General features: G+C 41.3%; 2 protein-coding genes across 2 annotated transcripts; both read left to right on the top strand.

Moving 5' to 3' along the window:
- Window positions 1-1,726: 1,726 nt before the first annotated feature.
- rnf180a (ring finger protein 180a) lies at window positions 1,727-9,491 on the top strand. Its single transcript, XM_088305847.1, has 4 exons — window positions 1,727-2,517; window positions 6,337-6,592; window positions 7,862-7,987; window positions 9,121-9,491. The coding sequence occupies exons 1-4, from the start codon at window positions 1,843-1,845 to the stop codon at window positions 9,327-9,329; spliced, it is 1,266 nt and encodes a 421-aa protein (XP_088161973.1). The 5' UTR covers window positions 1,727-1,842; the 3' UTR covers window positions 9,330-9,491.
- A 1,279-nt stretch (window positions 9,492-10,770) lies between these two features.
- rgs7bpa (regulator of G protein signaling 7 binding protein a) lies at window positions 10,771-18,349 on the top strand. Its single transcript, XM_088295028.1, has 6 exons — window positions 10,771-11,503; window positions 12,776-12,942; window positions 13,756-13,886; window positions 14,863-15,007; window positions 15,363-15,433; window positions 16,143-18,349. The coding sequence occupies exons 1-6, from the start codon at window positions 11,354-11,356 to the stop codon at window positions 16,232-16,234; spliced, it is 756 nt and encodes a 251-aa protein (XP_088151154.1). The 5' UTR covers window positions 10,771-11,353; the 3' UTR covers window positions 16,235-18,349.
- Window positions 18,350-24,716: the final 6,367 nt, after the last annotated feature.

Here is a 24,716-nt window from a genome sequence, read left to right as displayed (position 1 = left end):
AAGGTGACGGCTCAAAAACAACTCAGCGTTGCGCTGGGCGACTAAGAGAGTGGCAATATATGCAAAATCATAGTCGTGATCGGGATCGGAAAAAATGTGAGGGGCAAGGTGCTCAAAATCATACTCGTAACCGGACTTACTTGAATCGTGAGGGGGTGAAAAGGCTTGGTGCTCAAAATCATCGTCATAATCGGAATCAATAATCAGGTGAGGGGGTATGACAGGGAGGCCGTCGATTTTAATACCGTGAGACGCAGAGGAAGCAACAGACGAGGTACGGGGCTGGTCGGCAGGCTGATGAGGGCGGTTGTCCGATCGGCGACGACGATGACGTCGCCGAGAGCTTCCCGCAGGGTCCGTAGTTGGTCGGAACATTCTGTCAGGTTTCAGTCGGCGAGGAGGAGGTGGACCCAAAGGTGCGAGGAAGCAGGGAAAAGGGTAAACTAAAGGGAATTTATTAAATTAATCAAATGAGGACAAACAACATGGCGTGGACAAACAAACGTGGCAGGGTGCAAAAAGACTAAGACGAACTAAACGTGACTAAACAGAACAAAAGCCGAGGAACAAGACAGTGACAAAAACCAGGGACATGAGAGGGAGCAAGAGCAAGAACATAGCCGTGAAGGAGCTCAGGGAGCGGTCGTGACAGTCCAAACGGAGTAGCAGGAGTAATGTTCCGACCATGGGTTGTCGGAGTGAGGTGTTTAAATAGTCCAGTCAATAGGGGAGCAGATGGGAATCAGGTGTGTTGATGATAACGGGGAACAGGTGCGTGGCTGGTGAGACAGAGTGCTGGGGGGAAACGCCCTACTCAGCTGACAAACATAAACAAAAGTGCACATGGTAGGAAAGTGACAAAAACAATAACAAAAGCACATGCAGACGAAAACAATGACAAAAACCCCTGTCATGCCCGACGCGGATCATGACAACCGTAATCCTTAACACTAAACCTAACCCAAAATCGAACCCTAAAGTATCCCATACCCCTAACCTTAGCCCCTGCCCCAACCATAAACCAAGCCTTAAACCTAACCCTAGCCCTATCAGTACCCCTAACCCTAGCTCGAACCATACCCTGAACCTTAAACCAACCCTTAACCCTAACCTTCGCCCCTGCCCGAATCCTCAAACAAGCCTTAACCCTAACCCGAACCCAGCCCTAACCCTAAACCCTAAACCTAACTGTAGCCCTAACCCTTTAATTTAATACTTTTAAAATGTGTTTCACTATGCTGTAATATAGCAAGCCATTCTTTTCCAATCCATTTGTGATTTATGTTTTACATAATTTTTTTTTAATTTCTAAAAATCTCATTTTACTCTTATTATCAAAATTAGACATTTTATTTGATTTGACCCTTTTTTGATTTCATTATTGTACTTTATCTTTTCTTTTCTGATGCCAATGGTCTTTGTTTTTATTTGTGTATTTCTTTTTCTGCACTATTGACGTTATCCAGACTTTCTGCACTTTGTGCTCTAGCTAGAAAAAAGCTGGCTGCATATAACAACTATCAGATTTTTTATTCTTTTTTTTTACCTGATGTTAAGCACTCAGTGGCCGCACTATGCTGTATTGTCCACACAAAGAGACCACGAGCAGGCCTCGTCCTATTGTAATCTATTGTAGGGTGATTCTTTGTTAACAACATGGAACATCCCAGTGGGCTCACTTGCAGTCTGTTTCGCTGGGCAAGAGCAGGGTGGGGGGCTTCAGGGTTCACCACCTGCGTACTGGAACCATCCCTGCGCGCTCAAAATCAACCCGAAGAATAAGAAGTGGGAGAAATGTGAGGATGAAGTGGGAGAGCGTCAACGGGGCTTAAAGGTGCAGTCATGAGCTCCCGTGTGGGGGGCAGCGGTGGGAATGACAGCAGCGTCCGTGTGGAGCAGCTTGTGCGACCTGTGCTTCCGGGAAGGAAAGTCCACAGAGAGACAAGACGGGATGGAGATGAAGGAAGAGATACAAGAGGTTGGGAGAAAAGAGGAAGACACAGGAAGAGGGTCAGTATTGAAAATGTTGGCAGTGGCTCAGGAGAAGGAGGAAGCACGGAGAGTCTGTCCAGTTCTGGTTCGGATCAAGTGGAATGTGCAGATGGGTTGAGCGACATGCCAAGCGGCGTCTCCACAATGAATAAAAGCAGTCTTCAGCTTCCGCGCCCATTTCTCACCTCCATTCGAACCACATCACCCATCCCTTTGCGCCCTGTGAGAGCTTCGTCATCTGGGACGACCACTGCGAGGCCACCCAGCCGTCCTATCAGAGACCCCCTGAGGGAGGATGTGAGGACAGCTGGAGGCTTGTCATGGACTTTGACAAACGAAGGGGACGAGAGCCAGTTGGACGAGAAGGAAGAGGAAGAGGAGGGGGGCGGCGGTGTGCGGGACGCGACGAGCCCATCTTGGACCTCGGTGCAGGAGAGAAGGATGAGCAAAAAGGAGAGGAAGAGAATAAAGTGTGTGAGGAGGAGGCAGAGGAGGAAGGAGCGATGGAGGCAAAGTCAGCTGCAGGTGAGCAACACAGTTCATCCATCCATTATCTGAATAACTTCTCCTCACAAGGGTTGGGGACATGTTGGAGTCTATCCCAGCTACCATCGGGCAGTAGGCGGGGAACACCCTGAACTGGTTGCCAGCCAATCGCAGGGCACACAAAGACGAACAACCATCCGCGCTCACACTCATAACTAGTCGCAATTTAGAGTGTCCAATCAACCTGCCATGCGTGTTTTTGGAATGTGAGAGGAACCACAATCGAATCCTGCACCTCTGCGCTGTTAAGCCACCGTGTTAACCAGTCGCACCGTGCCATCCCACACAGTTCATATGAATCTTTATCTTTTTGTTTACCCGTTCGCCACATGACGGCAGCAATGAAGGGTCATTGGCTGAATAGGCAGAAGAGTCAATCATCAGTCACTTAGAGGTTAACCTTTTTTTACACCTAAAAAGTGGCTTGTTAATGTTGAAAAATGTAATGTGTTTGTAGTCATTTCCAAATTAAATCACCAGAATTCTCAGGATGGAATTGTAAGTGGACGGTTCTAGTCCGTGTTCCCGCGCTCTGTGTTGGTTCATCATTGGATTAAGGATTTTTACCGTTCGCCAGACTGGAGAAGGCAAAGTCCTGGAATGCACGTTTAATTCTGCCACAACGTGGGTCGCTATTGCCGTCTTAAATCAAGGACAACATCTACATTTTTTCACGACCGCTTGACGACCCACTCCTAATGGGTATGCGACCCACTTTTGTATCCCGACCAACCAGTTGAAAATCACTGCGGCTGTTTCGCTAGTCACTGTGCCCACACGGTGGACTGAATATACTGGACAAGCATTGTTGTGCACCGTTTGAAGGTTTATAAATCTCTTGACAGCTCCAAAAATTTCATTAGACCAAATCAAACGGTTCGGTGAAACATTTTGGTATTTAAAGGAATGCCAATGTACTTTTCTCTAATGTGTCAGTTTTTTGGTTGAATTCAACTGCAATGGTAAGCGATACTTATAAATGTCTTTTCCTAAATGTAAGTGGTGATTATTTTATTATTCTAATTTCTTGACATTGTGTTTTTTTCTTAATTATTATTTTTAAATAAATGAGGCCACATTTAACTATATTATGAATCTGAAGAGGAGAAAATCACAATTTGTGATGCCAACACATTTAGTTTCAGTTTTTCAAAAAGCGATGAGTCAAAGGCTTCTTGAGGCTTCTTATGCATGCAGCCAGTCTGTGCACTGCGGTTGTGCACCGCCGTCGTCAGGCACGCGTCTCATCTCAAGAGGCATTGTGAGCCCAGCCTGAAGTGGGCCTGCATGTGATGAGGCTCGGCTGCGGTGAGCTCTTCAAGCATACAAACAGACAAACGTTTTCAGTTTTAACCTCATGAACTCCTTCCGTTATATTGCTTTGATGGTTTTCATCAAATTGGCTGTACAGCATCAAGCTTTGTTTTCGGTGTCAAAACTTAATGGCAGTGTTGTGGTGTAACACCGGCGTCAATCCTGCGCTGTCCAAGCCACACAATTCTGGCTTCAAACCTGTGGCGCCACCGCTGGGAGTTGAGTGCCCTGACAGCTGAACGAAAAGTCGCCAACGCTATGTTTGCTTTGTCCTTGGACTTTAATTCAAAGTAGCATAAAAGGCTGAGTTAGTGATGATGCGTCTTTCTGAGGCGTTGGAACAATTACAATTACGTCACACTCAACTTCAGCAAACTTTCTAATCAGAAACAATCTGCAATGCCTTCTGTTGAATGAATTCATTCACACAACACAAGCTCCTCGCTCCACCGCATTTTTGTTGCTCGAGTTGCTCATTCGAGTTGAAACTTTTTCTGTTCAAGTGTAAATGAGACCTCAGCAATGTTGTTTTCTTCCCTGGTAGCATATTATCTAGGATTACGCTGATGTTTTTTTCCCCAAATATCTTGTTGGTCTTTCAGACAAAAAGAAATGAAGAGCAATTTTCATTTCAAAGTGACAATTTAGAGGCTTACTACTCAGAAAAAGGAAAAAAATATCAACAAAGAAGAATTAAGATAGAAATCATCATGTGAGTGAGGTGAATGGATTATTCACATTTATGAAACAATAAATAAATCATTATATTTAAATTAAAACAGTTTTGAATGTACAGTTAGTTCTAATTCAAAGAATGAGTGCAAGCTCTTTCAAAAAAATGCATAGGTCGTTGAAAATGTGAGCCTTCCTTGTCCGCCTGAAACAATTGTGAGATCCTCCACGGGTACAGATTTAGTTCACTGGGATTAAAACAACGAGTTCCCCACTGGAAGTTATTACATGACGCGTGACCAGCGATTGCATTGGTCCTGTGTGTTAATGACACACCTTGGGAGGGTGCGCCGGCACTGTCGGGATCTCCCTTCTAGGATTTTGAAGTGGTAATTACTCTAGAAGAACCCCTTCGCTTCTCTCAAGTGTGAGGAGTCAACATGTCACCTGTGTTTATGTGGCACGATTTCAAAGTCGAGGGGCAGATGTCACCACAAAGAGGCGAGACGCATCTTGCTGGATGATGTTGTGCTGTCAATCGGAAATGAGAAGGCGTGTGTGTGTGTGTGTGTGTGTGTGTTCATGTGCGAGATTGCGTGTGCCTGCGTACGTTGGTGTGTGTTTGCACACGTGTGTGTGCATGCATTCACTTGGGAGGGCTGACCCAAGAGATGAGCGGGCTTGTGGGGGTAGTGCTGTGGAAACAGATGCAAACCAGGTTAAAAATATGCCATAATGTAAAAAGGACCACCTCACACTCCGACTGTCTCATTCCGCGAAAATCTCACTTGACATGCTACTTTGGAAAATAATCCAGACAGAATATAATGTACAATACACATAACCTCCACACACTAAAAGAGATTCCCTGTAGAAGTTAGGATATTTCGGATTGACCCGAAGATTCCATGGCTTTGTCCAGACGGTTTGAGCACACTCTCCAAAAAAAAAAATGCCATACAATGTGTGTTAAATTTTTGTACACTCTTTGTGTTCCTAGCCAAAAATGACCCTTCATATAACATGAATTGTTGAGATAACAATCAGCGATCCAGCAAAAAATATCGACAAGCAGTTTATGGGAGGTAGAGCCTGGTTGTATGTTTTTCGGTCCACCATGTCACTCCAAAATGTCCACATGTCAAGAGTGCCTGACTTTGGCAACTGAGATACAAGAGCAGGTCGTTGTCAACAAGACACCTGACAGCGACCATAGACAATTAGGTCAAGTGTGAAGCATCTGCCACTCATTTAGAACCCAAATCCAAACTTGTGGCACATTGCTCATTCAAGCAGTATATGCCAAGCATGCCATCTAAATATGGCATGAAGAAACGGGTCACGTGAGAGGACAAGTTGTGACTGGGGGGAAAAAATTGCAGATGGTGTTCCTGAAAAGAGCCAAGGGAAGCAAATAGTGCTGGAGAATGAATGCACTGGACTCGAGGCACAACATGTTTCAAATCCGTCACCTGCTAGTCTCATAATGAGGAGCTGAGAGGTACACCCTGAACTGGTTGCCAGCCAATCGGAGGGCAAACAAAGATGAACAACCACTCACGCTCACACCTCGGGCCAATTAAGCGTGTCCCATTAACCTTCCATTTTTTGGAATGTGGGAGTAAACCGGAGTACCCGGAGAAAACCCACGCAGGGACAGGGTGAACATGCAAACTCCACACAGGATGGCCTGTGACCTGAAATCAAACTCTACTCCTCTGAATTGTGAATTTGATGTGTCATTTGAGTTCTAAGCATCACCCAACAAATTAAACTCATTTAATTTGTCTTATCTTGCTTCAACTCCTGAAGGCTTCCACAGGTAGTGGAAGCATCAGCATCAGCAGCAGCAGCAGCAGCAGCAGCAGCGATGAGGACGAAGAAGGCGTGACTAAGGAGGGTTACATGTGTGCCGTGTGCCTGGACGTCTACTTCAGTCCGTACATGTGTCAGCCGTGTAAGCACATCTTCTGCGAACCTTGCCTGAGGACGCTGGCCAAGAATTGTCCCGCCAGCACGCCCTGCCCCCTCTGCAGGACCATCATCACGCATGTCTTTTTCCAGAAAGGTGAGGCCGAGGTCAAATCACACAAGTTCGGGGGAGGGGGCGTGTGCAGCTGCAGGCGACTGTCCCAAAGGGGGCAGAGTGGAGCGCCAGCAGCAGATGAGACAAACAAAAGTGCCTTTTATTTGCCTGCTTTTTTATATTAAGTGCGATGGCTTTTGACTTGCGTGTAATGCGTGCACCATAACATGAAGTCCACTTGGACATTTTCTTGAAAACAAACAACTATGTTTCAGCACTTTAAAAAAAATATTTTGAAAAACACAGATTTTTTTTCCCCCAGAAAAATGTACAACTTTAATCTCTAAAATATTATTTTCTAACAAAAAAAATCTATAACTGTGATCTAGAAAATGTACATCTATTGATTTAACTTTTTTTTTTTTCAAAAATATCAAACTTTTTCCCGTAAGATTTCAACTTGTTCTTGTTATGCACGGTAATTTATTTTTACTTTTCACTGTGGCCTTAATTCTCCTTCTTAAGGCAAATCTGCAACAATAAGAAATGTGTTTGACGGTGTCAATTTTGTGAAACCAGATGAAAAAGAACACAAAAGTTTACAGTACCAAGTAGAGCGAGTGTTTTCAACCCTGTTCCTCAAGGGCTTCTATCTTGCCTCTTTTTCATCCTGTCCCTGCTGCGACACACCTGATTCAGATAATGATAAATAGCAAGGTCTGCAGAACCTGGATAAAAATCCTGATTATTTATAACAGGTGTGTTGCAGCAGAGAGGATTGGAAATCTGGCAGGACCTCGGCCATTGAGGAACAGGATTGAAGACCCGGGGTAGAGTACGTTTGCAACATATTGTGAGGTGTTTTGAAGATAGGCACCATGCAAACTTCAACCAGAATGTTCTGAAACGAACCGACTATGACAAAAGTACATTATTAGTATTTCTGTATTGCATCTCATTGGATGTTATACCTAATGTGGTGGTCAGCCAGCACAGGCTAATCTGTAAATAAGTAATGACATGGAAGGAGCCACCGCGGTCTTGTTTTATTTTTTTCTGTGTGCCACAGAGTCCATAAAAAGCCAGAGAGGATGCGGTCACAAGGAAAACACAACCACAGAGACGAGAGCTCTATTTGGTGATTAGGTGATGATGATGATGATGATAATTTAGTTCTTGTGTTGATTAGCCGAGGCAAGGTCACGCAGACATAGGAGGACGAGCGGCTTGTCATGCGTCATGCTTTTTGGAGTACACTGAATGAATCATATCTCTTACAATGTTTGGGTTTGGATTTTGCTTTCCCAACAGAATTAAACCAAATGGCACGGACGTTCTTCCCAAACGAATACGCCTGTCGGAAACAGAACTTCCAGAAAGCCACTTGTGCGAAATGGCCTCTGCCGAGCTGCAGAAAACTCTTCAGAATATTTGGAGGTAATCTGAAAGTCTGAGAAACATCACAGTCAAAATCTTGCAAAGAATTCAAGTCTAGAACGGCACTGACTTGAACACAAAGCAACAACAGAACTGCTGGGAAATCATAATAGAAATTTGTGATTCAACTCCGTTCACCCATCTATTTTCTTGTCCTCCTTCGGGTCAAGGGTGAGATGCTGGCTATTGCGGCTAATTTTGGGTGCGAGGTGGCCAACTCCCACGCATTCTTTTAAAACTTTTTGGACAATAGCTGAATCCTTAAATATTTGCTTGCCACTATTGTCCATGTCGTCCGTTTTCAAATTGAATTTGAACAAGAATTGGACGTGTACCAGCATCAATCTTAGCAGTTCCACTGTCCTATGTCAAGTTGGAGTGAGTAATCGTTCAGTGGCTAAAGTGCAGTGACGTGCGGTGATGTTCATGACTGGTGAGGCACTGACATAAAAATATCAACCCAAAATAGAAGATTTTATTGTGTCCTTAATTGAAACATACGCTTCAAATAAGATCAAAATGTATTTTTTTTTTTATATCAAAGCTTTTTATTAAAAATCAATTGACAACAATGTGATAGCAAGACAAATTAAATAATATTTATTATAAGCTTCAGTTCATTTCATTCATCCTCCGTGCTCTGAATATCGGTGGTCTGGACGATCACAAAGACTAAATATGTAATATAGTCGACAGACTGTTGAATGTCAGGTGCAGTCCGTGTGCGATGAAATAGGTCCATTGGTGACCGAGAGACACAAAAACAAGTCTCTTGTGTGAGTGGTCGCACCATCTTCCTGAGTCAGCAATTATTGTGTGGGTGGTCAGCGGAGGAACATAATGGGCAAAACTTCGCTTCACTTCCTTCTCATGTCTTTAAGATGGAAATATGCACATTCAGCTATTAATGAATTGAAAAAGATCAGTGTGAAGCATGGACCATAGAGCTCAAATGGAACAGAAACTGACACAATCACATTTTTTTTTTTTAATGCTTAATATGCAGGGGAAGGGACAGCAGGGGGCGGCACTGCCTCACTTGCCTACCCTGAGCGCCCATCAACGCTAAAGTGAGCGGTATAATTCTAAAAACAACTAGAAGTGAGCTAATCAAATTTTTCTTACCCATCCAGGTTTCAGGGGACCATCCATCCCCGGGGCGCGGCGTCAGTTGCCCCACGCGGGAGGCGGCTTCCGTCTGAGTGCGTTGGACTTTGACGACGACGCCCGCGGCTGGCACTTTGACATGGATATGGTCATCATCTACATTTACTCCGTCAACTGGATTGTCGGCTTCTTTGTATTTTGCATCCTCTGTTACCTCTTTTTCCCCTCCTTTTGACAGCCCGGTGATGATGATGATGATGATGATGATGTGATGACAGGTGTTATGTGATGACGCCGTTTGCTTTACTGTGGAGACAAGCAGGTGGGATGTTGAGTGGAGGGAAAACAGTGGCAGTGGCAACTTGTTCTCAGCCATTAATAAACGATTGAAAGAGTATATTGTGTAGGAGGTCCATTTGGACATCTAATGTTCTCTTCGTGTACATGATAAACAACACGTTCTGTCCCTCAATGGCAGGGGGTCGATCAGAAGCATTGAAACGGCATGATTCATAGTCATTAAAATAGCAACGACATCATTTTAGAAACATGCACTCACTCGAATGCTTACCGTGATCGAGCTGTTCATTGATCACCGCCTTTGCGGAGATTGCGGTGGTTTAGATAACAGTGTTTCCTCAACTTTTAGCGAGGCAACGTTAGGAAAACTTACAGGACGCCAAGGAAAAATGTCACAAAAAGTATGAATACTGAAATCGTCTCAAGGTTAGTTATGGACGAAGATGATATAGTCGCAGGAAGCCATAACTTATTTGGGAGTTTGAATGCCAAGTTTGTTGTACCTTCAGACTTTCTGTGGAAGAAGAGCAAGCATTCACAATTCACTCTTGTAAAATAGACTGAAGACTTCTGCCATTGGCCAGTATCCGGCGAGACTTCATGTTGTTTTGAACTAAAAAGCTTTTGTGAAATGCGCTATACAAATAAAGATAAAGTATTGTATTGTAGTGAGGCGGCACCGCGTCTAACTGGTTAGCAGGTCCGCCTCACAGTTCAGAGGTGCAAGATTCAGTTCCGGCTCCAACCTTCCAGTGTGGAGTTTGCATGTCCTCCTCCGATTTCCTCCCACATTCCAAAGACATGCATGGTAGGTTGAGTGGACACCCCTCTGTGTGTGTGTGAGCGCAGACGGTTGTTCGTCTTTGTGTGCCCTGCGATTGGCTGGCAACCAGTCCAGGGTGTACCCAGCATTTACTGCCTGAAGACAGCTGGGATAGGCTCCAGCACGCCCAGTTTAGCGGATTAGATAATGGATGGATGCATGTAGTGTGTTGGATAAAAAGGAAAACTGCACATATCATGTAGATAAAGTGCGATATTAGTGCACTCAATTTACCATTATAATTAAATTGGATTTTACAGTTTCTGAACTTTAACATGGTGGGGTGGGGGTGCAAAAGTACAATTAGTAAGCCATGACTCACTGCTCAAACAGTAAACAGATAGCGAATACAAAAGTCCGACCTCTAGTTTTTACAGTATATGTTCTTACGTTTACTTCATGTCAAACTTTTATTCGAATCCCAAAAGATGACAAAGGGAGAGCGTATAGCGCATATTTTCACCTCCCGTGGCTGGGTCTGGAATGTGTCCCAACAATTAAGAGGGGTGGGGAAGTGTTTCGCAGTCGTCCTCACAGCAGCCTGCTACAAAATGCTCCTCCAAGGTTACAAGAGGAGGAACCACCGAGTAGGGAGGGGGGAGATTTGTGAATGAATGTGCAGAATTGCGAGCCAAAGTGCAACCCCCCCACCCCAAAAAAATGTGAGGCGGTGACGTTTGCAGCCTTCAATGCTGCGAAGAGGCAGCAGATGCTTATCGGCCGCCTCTGCCAGTGGTGCTCGGTGCAAAGCACAAGACATGGACGCTTTGTGCTGGATGATGTGTGAGGAGGAGCCGAAGCGAGGAGGAGAGCGCTTGTGAGCTGCTACATGCCGCGGGAGTAAAGGTGACTTGATGCGGAGAACAGGCGCGCATTCTCCGCCTTCATCCTCATCGACCGTTCTCATCCGGGAGCACATCTGGATCCCACTCTGAGGAGGTGGTGTAAGGGCTGGGGTCTGAGGGGACAACCGACTCACAACCATAAGCCAGGTTGAAGTCAAGAGCATAGAGTGAGGACGGTGAAGAGTTGAGAAGAGGAGGAGGAGAGAGGTGGCGGTGAAGAGAGGGGTGGGGGCGCAACAGACGGGAGAGATCGTTCCGTATCAGGACTGTTTTATTAGTGGGTGTGTATGCATGAGTTCTGCATCGAATGGGCGCAAAACCCGCCCCAGATCGGCCGGGACCATCTTCCAGATCGGCAAGCCCCTTTACCGAGACCCCCAGCGGCGGGAGAGCACGGAGAGCAGCCGCAGAGCCCAGCGCGCCGTGTCCGACTGCAGGATGGTAGGTTGCGGACGTCCGCGAGTCCATCCCGTGCACTCATTGTGCATCCTGCACGCTCATGCACATGACACATATGACGACAAATTGCAGCATGCATGACGTACTGCATAATCATGTGCATTTAGCATGGTCGGTGTGCTGCAGCGGTGCTTTTTTTTCGGGGAGTGAGGGAGGGAGGGTCGCTCTCCAAAACTGCATGAATGAGTGTCCACGGCTCTGATGATGACGATGTGATGTGTGAGACATGAAGCATGTCAAGTGGACGTCATGCTAGGCTGCGTGCAATGAACGCTCTGCAGAGGCGGCACGCAAGTCGAGAAGCTTTATTTATTTATTTATTTATTTTTGAGGGGGGCGAGATGGTGCAAAGTCAACGTATACCAGGATCGACTATCAACAGTCATTAAAGCAACGTCTGAGCAATTTGATTAAGACTTTTTCTAAGGATCATGTAATAATATTTTGCAACCTGTCCGTTCGCTTGGAAATTTTATTTCGAGTATTATAAAGTTTATGTTTTTTTTCATTATTCATTGACTTCTTTCATTTAAAGTATTCATAAATTTGTTGGAATAATATTGATAAAATATTTTTATTAGTAGTAGTAAAACTATTGTTACTGTTTTATGATTTGCAGGTTTATAGATTATTTTATTTTAAAAAATATTTGTATTTATTTTAAAGTTGCACATGGGTTGGCTGCTTTGGGAGTTCCATGTATTTTATTTGTACATGTATTTTAGAATATGTATTATTTGATTTAAAATTTACATTATTTATTCTTTTGAAAACTGGCTCGATTTAGAGAAAAGGGATGGGACATGTATAGTCCCAGACCTTGTTGCCCCTGTGCAGTCTGGTAAAGATCCGATAGGACACTTGGAGCCCAAAATGTTTTTTTATTTTATTTTACAGCAATGAATTGGGTTGTTTAATTTTCCTTTATTTATTCATATACACAAAGCAATTTACATTTGAGCTTCATGTAGCACGTTCAAGTGTAATGTGCCAATTTCCCCACTGAGTGGAGCTGCTTTAATCGTGTCTGAATCTACTTGTGGCTTTTAAATGATGGGAGAATTAAAATGCCAGGTGGAATATATTGGTCAGGTCTACAACCATGCATTTGGAGATTAACACTGAGTATTATTTTCTTTTAAAAGGCAGACTTGTCAATACGGCTCTGGCGTTGCTTCATTAGGTTATGCATGTGTGAATGAACATGCTATTGACTTGATATGAAGTGATGTTTCCCATGTGGTTGCAATACAGATCGTGCAAGAGTTCAACACGCTGGTGGCCCTGTACCGTGAGCTGGTTATATCCATCGGGGAGATTACCGTCGACTGTCCCAATTTGAGGGCCGACATGCTAAAAACTCGAACCAAAGGCTGCGAGATGGCCAGGGCCGCACACCACAGTCTCACCTTGATAGCAGGGTGAGAGTTGTCACATAAAGTGAAAGTTTATTCTCTGTAAGGTATTTTAAACCTATTCTCTTTTATTCACAGAAAAACTCACCTACTTGTGTTTTTGTTGTAATCTTTATATAATGTTCTAAGGCAGTGGTCCACGGCCTGGAACTGGTCCATGGGCCATTTGGTACTGGGCCGCATAGACACAGATTTTTTTATTTTATTTTATTTTTGTAACAGAGCATATACATCCCGATCGATGCTATTAAAATTGCTGTCAATTCTTCATGAATATTTCCACTCGTAGCAGGCTGGAATAGTCCCTATCACATCTGAATAGTGGCTGTCCAATGTATAGAGAAAATGTGCACTTAAATAACGATTCTCTTCCGAAATGCATTACATATAAAAGTTAAATAAAAATTGGTCCCCAAAAAAAGGTTAAAAACAATATATATATATATATATATATATATATATTAGAAAAATAATACTTTAAAAATGTGCCTGTTACAGTATATTTATTGGTGGAAGGTATTTGTTTGAGGAGTGTAACTGAAAAAATATATGCGACACCGTTTCCCTGTATTTATATAGCAAGTCGACACAAACAAATTCTTTTATAAATTAGCCACACTATAACATAACAGCATAAGGGCCAAAGTGCGGAAAAGCTCCCACATTAGACAGATAAATAATGATTTTTTTTTTTATTGTCCACTTAATTGGTGGACAGGCACTCCCTACACCCACTTTTTAGTATACAAACAATAAAAAGTCAACCTTTGAAATAAATCCACTTTACGTGATTTCTGATCGCTTTGTTACGTGTGTTAGGCCAGAAGATGGTGAGATTCATCCAGAGATCTGCAGGCTCTTCATCCAGTTGCAATGCTGTTTGGAGATGTATATCACCGAGATGCTCAAGTCCTTCTGTTTGTTGGGCTCCTTGCAGCTCCACAGGAAAGGTAAACACACACACGCACACACACACGCACACACTTACTGTACATACACTTTGGGTAAATCCAAGAATGTGTCAGTGGCTGATATAACTGTAAAGCGTGTTCTAAGAAAGTAATTGAATGTTGCACAAAAAAAAAAATGACAACAAAAAAGTCATCATTCATCGGCCCTAAGCCCAAATGCACTGAAATGTTTGCCAAATACATAGCTGATGTTGCAAAAAATAGCATGTTGTGGGTTTTTGTTTGAAACATAACCTTATTTTACTACAAAGTTGTCCGTTGGGGGAAAAAAAACAAAAAAACAACAAAAACTTTGATTAATGAATCAACCCTTGTCCCTGATCCCAGCTGTACTAAAATGATGGAAAAAAGCAGTACTTTTGTTGCACGATGCAGCATTTTGAAGAGATGGGCATTTTATCATTACCAAAACAAGGTCCAATACTCAAACACTGCCATTTTGCTGGCGAATGACGAATCTATGTTTTTATCCTATGATGTGTGTACTTGACACACACACGCATGGACACACCTGCACAAATAGAGAATTGTACTGATGAGGAAAAACTGACGGAAGGAGGAAAAGCTGAAGTCCAAGTGCATTTACTTTGAACACTTTTCTGAGTTGGCCTCAAGTGGTGTTTGGTAACATTGCCCAGTTGTAAAAAAAAATATATAAAAAGGAGAATTACTACTTGCAAATTTCTGAAGAGTTTTGACCAGCTATTTTACTGATTGTGGAAGTTGGCGGTACATAACGTATAACCTAGCCAATGAACAACAAAATTGTGGTAAGTGAAAATGCTGAATGGCTGATAACTCTGTATCGCCACTCGCGACAGAGGCTGGTGAGTAAAAAAAGTTCATCTCAGGACCTGGCTGAGAGCCATTTTATTGATCCTGAAAGGATGACGTTTCTTAACAAATGACTTTATCCTCAAAATTGGGAACACGGCGTCTTTCTTTGTGGTGCCAGGCAAAGATCCCTGTGGCCTCCCCTCGGAGGACAGGAAGGCCGAAGAGAGCTCAGATGTCCCCATCCTTGAAGACACGTCGTCCTCGCCCACTGACGGCCCGCCACTCACGTGGTTGGTGGCCACGGACATAGCAAACATCGAAAAGTAGGTCGACACTGAAGATTAGAGTTCTTTATCGTTAAATTGAGTGTAAAATATATAAATGAATAATTACCTCATCGTTTTATTATCTACAAATAATGCCCCTTATTTTTTATCTACAAATTGACATTGATAAAAGAAAATATTCAGTCTCCATATAACTGTTATGCAAATTACATTAAGACAATTGATTTTCAAATAATGTTAAGAGGGGATTTGTTGAACAAAAATGATACTGTATCTGCAACAAAAAAGGAAGAAATTTTTAGAACAAAAGTTCTGTCAAAATAGACGCACTTAATATGCAACATGCAAAGGTCAACATCTAATTCTTTTTTTTTAATTTTATTTGTTGCAGGGACATGAAGGAAATGAAGAACCTTCTCAGTAAACTCAGGGAGACGATGCCTTTACCACTGAAGAACCAAGGTGTGTGACTAAGAGTTGACCAACTAAAGATTTTTCAAAGTCAACCATAATGTGAGGAAGGTTGAAGATAAATAATCAGTGACGTCATTGACATTTTTCAACTCAATACAGTGGTCCCCAACCTTGTAAAGACATATTTTGACAAACAGGCAAAGGAACAAATAAAACTGATGATTAAAAATACAATTGGCTATTACGTACATTAGTTGTACTTGTTGTAATTAGTGTAAGTTTCTCATCAATAACTATAACGCTCTGTTGCTCAAACTCGTGGAAATCAGAGGCTCACGGCTGATATCATTTACAACTTTCTTGCATTCTTTCATACCGGCGTAGACATATGAAGACTGTGTCACCTTGTTGGCCGGACATTTCACGACCACACAGAGCTTTATGGACCTGAGACAGCAGCGGGAAAAAAAATATAAAAATCCAGTCCACTTCAAGTGTTAAACGTTGATGAGGAGTGGTAAAATCGACTTAACTACTAGTCGATTAATCAGTTTAATGTCCGGTTGTGACGTTATATTTTATATTCAGTTTGTGTTTGAAGACCTTAAGAATAAATTCAATAAATGCAACAAAAACATGCCTAGAAAATATTCAATATGGGTAGGGATAGTCTGGAACATAAGGAGAGTTTACTGTGTACGTAATGTGATATAAAAAATGATTTCCAAAACTTTCTCTGTGTTCTTGTGGCTTCTAGACGACAGCAGTTTGCTGAACCTGTCTCCCTACCCGGTGGTCCGACAGAGGAAGAGACGCTTCTTTGGCCTCTGTTGCTTGGTAACCAGTTGAGGTATCAACAAAAACGTCAACAACAACATTAAGAGACAACATTGCTCTGTACTGTCCTCCACTACTCTTCTACTGCCATTTTGAAACACACAAAAAATATAACAAGGCTGACAAACTACACAGAATAAATGGCAACACATTCCCATAGTTTTGGGTCAATGGAGCCGTTTGTTCGCTGTTAAATGTAAAAAAAAATTCCATATGCAAAAGAAACACTTTTTTTAAACCCTCCTGTTATGTCTTTTTTTTACTGGACAGTGACTCACTGCATGTTTAGTTAGGCATTGGAATAATGAATTTTAAAAATGCAAAAATATTGAATTAAAAGAAGAAATGAACACAAATAATGCTTTAACCCCGTTTTTGTTACTTATTTTTAAATAGATTGTTGCATTGATTTATACATACATGGACTTTTTATGCAACATTTTTTTGTGCAGTGAGCTGCTACTTGGCCAATGATTCGCTTTATAATTATAATTTCAAGTGAGCCTCAGATACATCACAACCTGAATAAAGTTGGGGAAAGAAAGAAAGAAGAGCAACACTGAGCTGTTAATTGAATGGGACGGACAGTGAATCACACAAATATAAAATGAAAACACTCTCAAGGAACATGGTGAAGAAAGTCACACCTAGCCCCGCCCTCTTAAAGGCCCAATTGCGCACAAATGTGCTTTATTACACTTTCTAAAACCAGTTTTTGTCTTTATATTCTTGTTTATTCTGTTGTGTTGTCCTTTTTTTTTCATATTTTACACAAAGGTGCCACTGTATTTTATTTCATTTTCAAATGGATCAAGTCAACATGCAATATAACAGGAGGGTTCAGGACATCTCTTTTGTTCTCAGCACAGTGTTGAATAAATGCCACCTGTATGTTTAAGGATGGCAAGGAAGTCATTTCACTGTGTTGTCCAATCCAGTAGTTTCTTGTTTGTCCTCCTCCCCGCTCTTAATTTAGCCTTTCATGACAGATAAATCTATATCTTAACTTTACAACTTCAAACTCCAATACAGTAATCCCTCGTTTATCACGGGTAATGGCAACCAGAAACCCCCAACAAGGAGAAAAACTGCAAAGTAGAGGTTGACTTCTTTTTACGATTATTATTATTTTAAAATGTTATTTTGATTTATTTTATTTTCTCTTCCCTCTTCTTTTAAAACCACATAGAAGAGGAAGATGAGGACAAAGCACTGTCGCCCGAAGTAATCGTGGCTTGACTTTCTCGTTGCACAATAACATCAACATGGACCTTTGGATAAAATGCAACACGGGACTTTAGTGACGGAAAGCTGTTTTAGGACAATTTTTAACAAACAATTTAACATCTTATTTGATGTTTCATTGTGCTGAGCGAGCCGTGTCTTTCGGTTAGCTGAGCGCTCTGCTCACAGCTTCTGAACACAGCTGCTTGCTATCCTCTGATCCGGCTCGGCTCGGACTAACTGAACGCCTCTTTAGAATAACGTTAAGCGTTTCCGAACAGAGTCATTGTTCAAAAGTGCCGTTCGTTTATTACCGTAGACATGACTGGCCAGGTACAACGAGGGAAGATGTTGGGTGAGGCTCCGATGATACACAACTAATCAGCTCACAGGGATAAATCCACTCTCTCATTGGTCGATCTCACGCTGGGAACCAATCACGCGCCTAGTATTAGTGCCTGGGGGAATAAAGCCTCCGATTGGATACATTTCTTTGAAAAAAGCGCGTCTTTCAGCAATATGGCTGGTGATATGGCTGTATTTAAAAAAAAAAAAAATCATGATTATTTTAAAGAAAACTGGAAGTACTGAAGCTGCAAAACGTGAAGTGTGAAGTGTCGAGAGAACTGTATACTGTTTGAATGGAGAGAGTTCCAATGGAGAGTTTTATTTGCGCACACACACTTGCGCACACACTCCACACACCCGCACGCTCACAGACACTCTATTAATATCTTTAGACTTATACACACTGGTTCCTTCCCTCTGAGTAAGTTGGTTGTTGCTCAGCATGACGCCACCTTGTGGACAATGGTTGTTCGTGTTTATGGCCCCTTGGACGCCCAGTCGGCACATGAGGATGGTGTACATTTTACATTGTTAATAAAGATTTTGTAATGGAAATCATGTGTCAAGCAGGTTATTTTTCCCTTGAACCTCCACTGGATGGAGACAAACCACGACTTAAGTCTAACTGCTTTTGCTGAAAGTAACAGTAAACAGTGATGCACCTGATGACTAATTGAGCAATAATTTTATCTTAATAAAAATATAACTTACATGGGAGGGAAGCATATTGGTAGCATATTATGGGTATCACAAAGACATTAGGGACAATATTAGCGGCCTCATCCGTATTAATCTGTATGCAGGTTTTCTACTCTCTATACAGGCAATTAGAATCCTTTATACGGGGTATTAATTGCGCACAGATTTTCGCTATTCGATAATTAAGATTGGCAATGAGAAAAAAAGTGTTTGTGTCCATATCAGGGGTGGGCAAATTCATTGATTGGCGAGCCACAATGGGTTCTAAAATTTGACAGAGGGGCAGGACCAGGAGCAGATGGATGGAGTGTTTTGGCAACCTCACCTCATCGGAGAAAAAAAAATTTTTTAAATGAAAGTTAACAAAAGCATTTCAAGAATATATATGTCTTTGAAAACCCGCAGTATTGAGCAAAAACATTAACACGGTTTATTCATTTAATTTTTTTCAAGTTCGGCGAGCCTGATTAAAACATTTAACGGGGCGCATATGGCCCCTGGGCCATAGTTTGCCCACACCTGGTCTAGATTAAATTTCTTTTCCTGTTGTCTCTCATTTTCTTCACTATTCATATGTCGTATTGTCTCCCCTCCGCGAGCTCTTACTGCAGACTTCAAGTTAACTTTTTTTTTTTTTTTTTACTCCGGGTTGTGCAAATGGGTTAACAGAGGCTCATCTGAGCTCACAATGTCTTGAACTATTCTCTCTGCAGACCGGACATGACCCCTGACCATACAAGGAAAAAACAATAATAATATCACTTTTTAATTGTATCTTACATATAGCCTGTTTAAATGTTATTTATGAATTTATCTGGTTATTTTATTATCATATATTATTTAACTTGTGCTTGCAGTACATTGTATTTAAATCATAATTTGGGTATACAGTTGTTTAGTATTTGTTGAAAAAGATTGGTGACCACTGTTTGAATATAATGTTGCACACGTACACGCACACAACCCTAAATTGAGTTTATTATTGGCTACAATAACACTAGATGGCAGAAAAGGACAACTTTTCTCAAACTGAAGCTCCTTAACTCACTTAAAATTGTTTCTTTGGCATCAAGATGCCTCCATAAGGTATCCAAACAACCCTCTCATTGCTTTGGCCTCAGTACAAAAAAAAAAGAAAATAGGTGAGCAGCAATTAACAGATAAGTGAATATGTGATTAGTCAAATTTGGTTAAATGTATGTTTTACAGTGTATGAATTTTCGTATGAACAAAAATCATCAAAAATGAATTAATGTTGAGTCAGCTCAATTTAATTTCCTAGAAGACAGGGCACACATTACTTATCACCTGATTCACAGCAAAACCAGTTTCCAAATCCATCTGCTAGAGGGCAGCTGTGCGTCGGGTCACAGAACCTGGTCTCTGTTCGATTGCCATCACATGGCGGCTCTCCGAACTGTGCGTATACTAGTATCATATGACTTCCGGTCTGCAGTGACACACATTAGGCGACAAAAATGTGAAAAAATGGTTGCAGTCATATTAAAAAGAGGAAACACGGTAATAGCAAAAAAAAAACACTTTAAAGAGAATCATTGCTACCCTTTGTTGCTTGCTAAACCAACCCCCTGACAATTAACAAAGTTAAAAAAATGAGTAGCAAAAATAAATAAATAAATGAAACAGAAATTTAATTTAGTACAGCCATCACACTCATCGAAGGTCCCCCATGCGGGCGATTCTGAGCCATAACATGCTGTCAGCTAGGGAACGAGTGCTACTGAGCCACAGGGCACATCAGCTTGGGACAGTGACAGATGATTCTTTTTCCATAAATAAACAAAGTCTGGGTTCGGACAGATTTAGCATGTACAAGTAATAGCGCAAAATCAATTGGAAACAGGCTGCAAATGGCAACGAACTTGTAATTTAATATGGCAGCAAAGTGGGGCACGAAATGTTTTTTTGGAGGGGGGCAATAGCAGCGGCATAATCGAGCCAATTACGACTCACAAGCGCAAACAAATTGCTGTCAGTGTGTATATGTGGCGTCACTGAAGATTTTCCACCATAAGCATCTTGTTCGAGAGCCAATTTTGAGGCATGCTGAATTTGACGAATCACTACATACACTTAGAAGCAGTTGTATACACTATTTGATTGCTTGTTTTATGCGCTGGTGCCTTGTTATGCATCATCATCAAAGAAGAATCAAAATATGTGAGGAATTGCTGCCATAATAAACACACTGGTGAAATACAAACAAAGGACAATATGGTTTTAAGCACTCTCGCGCCACTTCATTAGCAAGTTTTGTTAAGACAATCGAACGAATTTAGATGACCATTGTAGTGAGGAGATCATTTAAATGCATTGTTGAGCATTATCAGTAGTAGTACAGTAATAATCCGACTTTGATTACAGGACTTTAAATGAATATATCATAATATTGTATCATTAATGATATTTACCTGCGATTGGCTGGCAACCAGTTCAGGGTGTTCCCCGCCTACTGCCCAAACACCACCGCGACCCTCGTGAGGAAACGGATAATGGATGGATGGAAAATGATATTTACTAGCTGTTCAATGCATTGAAATTATTTATAATACGCTGTCATCCCCCACTTATGCTGCAAATTAAATTACTATTAGACGAAATCATTTAAAGAATCAGCTCTCCGTATGTTGCAATAGACTTCTACCTAACTGTAAACTACAACCTCATTAATCACCAATCAAAATTGAGTAATAGTATCTTTTGATTCACATCTTGTGTTGGATCTCATTTGGTGGTAGTTGCAGATGCAGCTAAAGTTTTGCTCACTATATGTATAACAACAGAGTCAGGCAAGGAGTGAGTGGTATCAATAAAATCACCAGTCATGTCTCAGCGCCTCCACTGTTGTACCGCGCCTCAGGCTACAATAACAGTTAGCTCAGACAACAGGTCGGCAGACCGTGGCCTCCATTAGTGCCGCCACACAACGGTCGAATGTTCCCTTTTGACCACCATCTGTTCTCAAAAAAGCCAGGCCGTGCTAGTGAGCAGGTCTCTTCTCCAGACCCCCCCAAAAAATAATAATAAAAAAATGTTTCCGCTCTTGTCGATTCCATGAAAGTGATGAGTCAGCTTGCGAAGATCATCAAAGGTCGAGAGCTCACCAATTCCGTCTTTTTGCAAACCGCATGACAATGTACATTGTGTGCGAGAGTGCACTCATCCATTTTCAATGACAAATGACATTTGAATTTGTGTCCATGAGTAAAATGTAAATAAAAAACACCCTACTAAAAAAGACACAATATTCAAATTGATAATTATTTATTTTTTAACTTCCCACTCCAGTTCCTTCAGAAACATTTGGAAAACATCAATGCAACATATCCAGTATATCGTTTGCTCTATCACGTTTCCATAACAGAATTTTTCCGTGTCTCATACATCTTTTTATGTCAGACTCAAATGTACTTAGTCTCCAGCAAAAAAAAACAAAAATAAATACTTTTGAAGAGGAGTAATGAGATTTATCAGGTCACACCACACACAGTATGAGCAAAACTGTTAAATGGGACGTACAGGCTCACTGGTCGAATGCTCGTTTGTGGGTTCGATCACTGGCCATTGTGACCATGTCGAAGCATCCTTGAGCAAAATATCGAACCCAGTTGCCCCTGATGGTATGTCATGTGACTGCAGTGTGAAGTGCTTTGAGGGCACGAAACAAGTGAAGGACCATTTACCAAATTCTTGATTTTTTTTCCCCCTCTTTGTGTGTCGGGTCCGAAACAGATCCTTTTTTCAGATTTTGCAAAATGCGCATGCATTGTGTGCATCGGGCCTAGGTTACCACTGGATGGCACGGAAGTCCTGTCAAAAGGAAAGTAGCACATTAGTGCCAAAGAACTGTGATGAAGTGATGCATCTCCAAAGCGATGTCGGGGAAGAAATATGTTTCTTGTATTAACGGAAGAAATACAAGAGAGCCCTTGTTGACATGTGCACACTTGTATATTTATTAAGAATAAAATCTACAAGCCAATTATTTTCAAGGGCAATGTTGTAAGAGGAGGTTAAAATAATACGAAACCGGTTTAGATGACAGTTTGTGTATTAAAATAGGCAATTAAAACATTTATAATGTCAATTATTACATTTCTTGCTATTCATGCCAGGGCACAGTCCTTAGCCGTCGTGAATAGATCACACAGAGCCAGTGAAATTGTTTTCAAATGAGGACGACAAATGAACGTGGCACCGTTATGTTGGCCCAAATTCAGCATATGCTCTTCTCATGCTCGAGTGAACGTAACAATCCGAACAATTCCACTCATGTCCCCCGTGTGTGTAGTTATGGCTTCATCTTGGTCCATTTAGTCATTAAGTATCTACCCAGAGTGATTTTGTAGGCACCCGTACAAGTTTTACGGCGCCTCCCCTCCAGTAAAAGTGCACCTCCATGTACTCTTAGCTGTTGTTGATCCTTATAATGAGATGAACAAGAGACTCTACTGCTCTTCTTCCGCTTCACACTTAACCATAACAAAAGCGGGTGCGTTTGGATGCATAGAATATTTAAAAATGTGTAATTTGTAAAATAAGTTTGAATAAATAAAGTTTTCCAAATATTATTCCATGAAAAATTAATGTCAATATTAAGTGGTAGTTTCAGAATAAAAATTACAATATTTCGATGCTGGTCATAACATCACGAGGAACTAGAGTAAATAGTCAGAATGTTATGACAATTAATTTGTAATATTATCACCGTAGTAGGCTTACACTCATAAGTTGAAAGAAAAAAAATGGGGCCTTGAGATTCACAACTTCATTCTCATTATCTTATTTCAACTTTATCCACAAATGTTTACGATTATACACGTAATAGTCTTATAATACCACCGGAAATAACTGTTGTCATTGTGTCAGTGTGATTATTTAATTAAATGATATAAATATGGAAGCACTTGGAAAATGAGAACCTTGATACATTTATGCTCATCCCGTTGTGATTTGTCTTCTCAAAATATTACAATGTTTTCATTTAAAATGATAATTTCATAATATTGGAGGATCCTATTTACTCCGAAATTAATTGCATTTTTTTTCCATTGAAAATGACTTTTCCTTCGAAAATATAATTTTAATACGGAAATTTACATTTACAATTACAACTTTCATATGACAATAAATATTGTAGCTTTTATTTTCTTTTTGGTAAAATTAATGTTTTCCACATAACATTCTGTCATAATATTGCAGCGGCACTCTCAAAATTACATTTACAATTTTTCTTATAATATGTCTACTGTTCAAATGCAGGAAGTGGGGTGTTCTGTGTCGCTGGTACTCCAAATACTCCCATTTCCAAATGAGAAACGTTATTGTCACCACGTACTCCAAACACGTGTGTAAACAAACAAGCAGTCCATTTTCAAGTCAGGTCTGTTCTCAGCTCACACGGCAAATTACATAGTGAATGACATCGTGAATTACATGAATTATACAACACAGTCTGCGCAAGGTCACCCCATGTGCCACCGCTCGCCCACTTCCATTCTCATCACCGTGGTAACTAGGATGATTTTTGTTTCATAGTTATAATTTTTTTGGGGGGGGGATCCTGTGCATGCAAGCAGCCAAAAAGTCCAATTGCTGCTTGTTCCATTTTCACATGTTGAATAGATGGAAAATGCAATCAACCAAGCAGACAGAAAGCTGTTTATTTGCTACCCTTCATACCCAGTTTGAGGTCGAGGTACTACTTCATACATTTCTCCACACTACTCACGGCAATTTAATACACTCATGGAATGACACACTAGTAGGATGCTGAGGCATTTTAGAGTGTCAATAGTGTGGTTTCAAAGGAGTGGAATATTTCTGAAAATTTCCAGTAAATTTCCACGGCATGTTCATATAGGGAATTTTCAAAATATTCCAAATTATAAACTTTATACAGGAATCATGGAAATTAAGTGGGAATCTCTGGTTAGTTTACTGCGAATCGAGGTCAAATATTGTTTGACGAGTGCAGAGCAATGAGTTCAGCATTGTAGTTTACTAATAAGGTTCAATTGCGTGCCAGCCAGCTAAAAGCGGCATAAATATTAGAAAAATCTTTGCTAGCAAGACGCCAGTGTGCTGAAATGTCTAACTTGTGAGGACAAAGAGCATGCTACAGATATCAAGGAAATGGAAAAATAGTGGGCATTTTAGTGCAGCTGCTAGTGCATTCATGACGCAAACCTATTAGTTAGGC

Source organism: Idiotropiscis lumnitzeri, chromosome 1 (genome assembly GCF_059441095.1).
Source record: "Idiotropiscis lumnitzeri isolate Australia: NSW breed Sydney's pygmy pipehorse chromosome 1, RoL_Ilum_1.0, whole genome shotgun sequence".
Classification (NCBI taxonomy): domain Eukaryota; kingdom Metazoa; phylum Chordata; class Actinopteri; order Syngnathiformes; family Syngnathidae; genus Idiotropiscis; species Idiotropiscis lumnitzeri.
The sequence above is the reverse complement of the archived record's forward strand: the minus strand, read 5'-3'. Positions and strand labels throughout refer to the sequence as shown.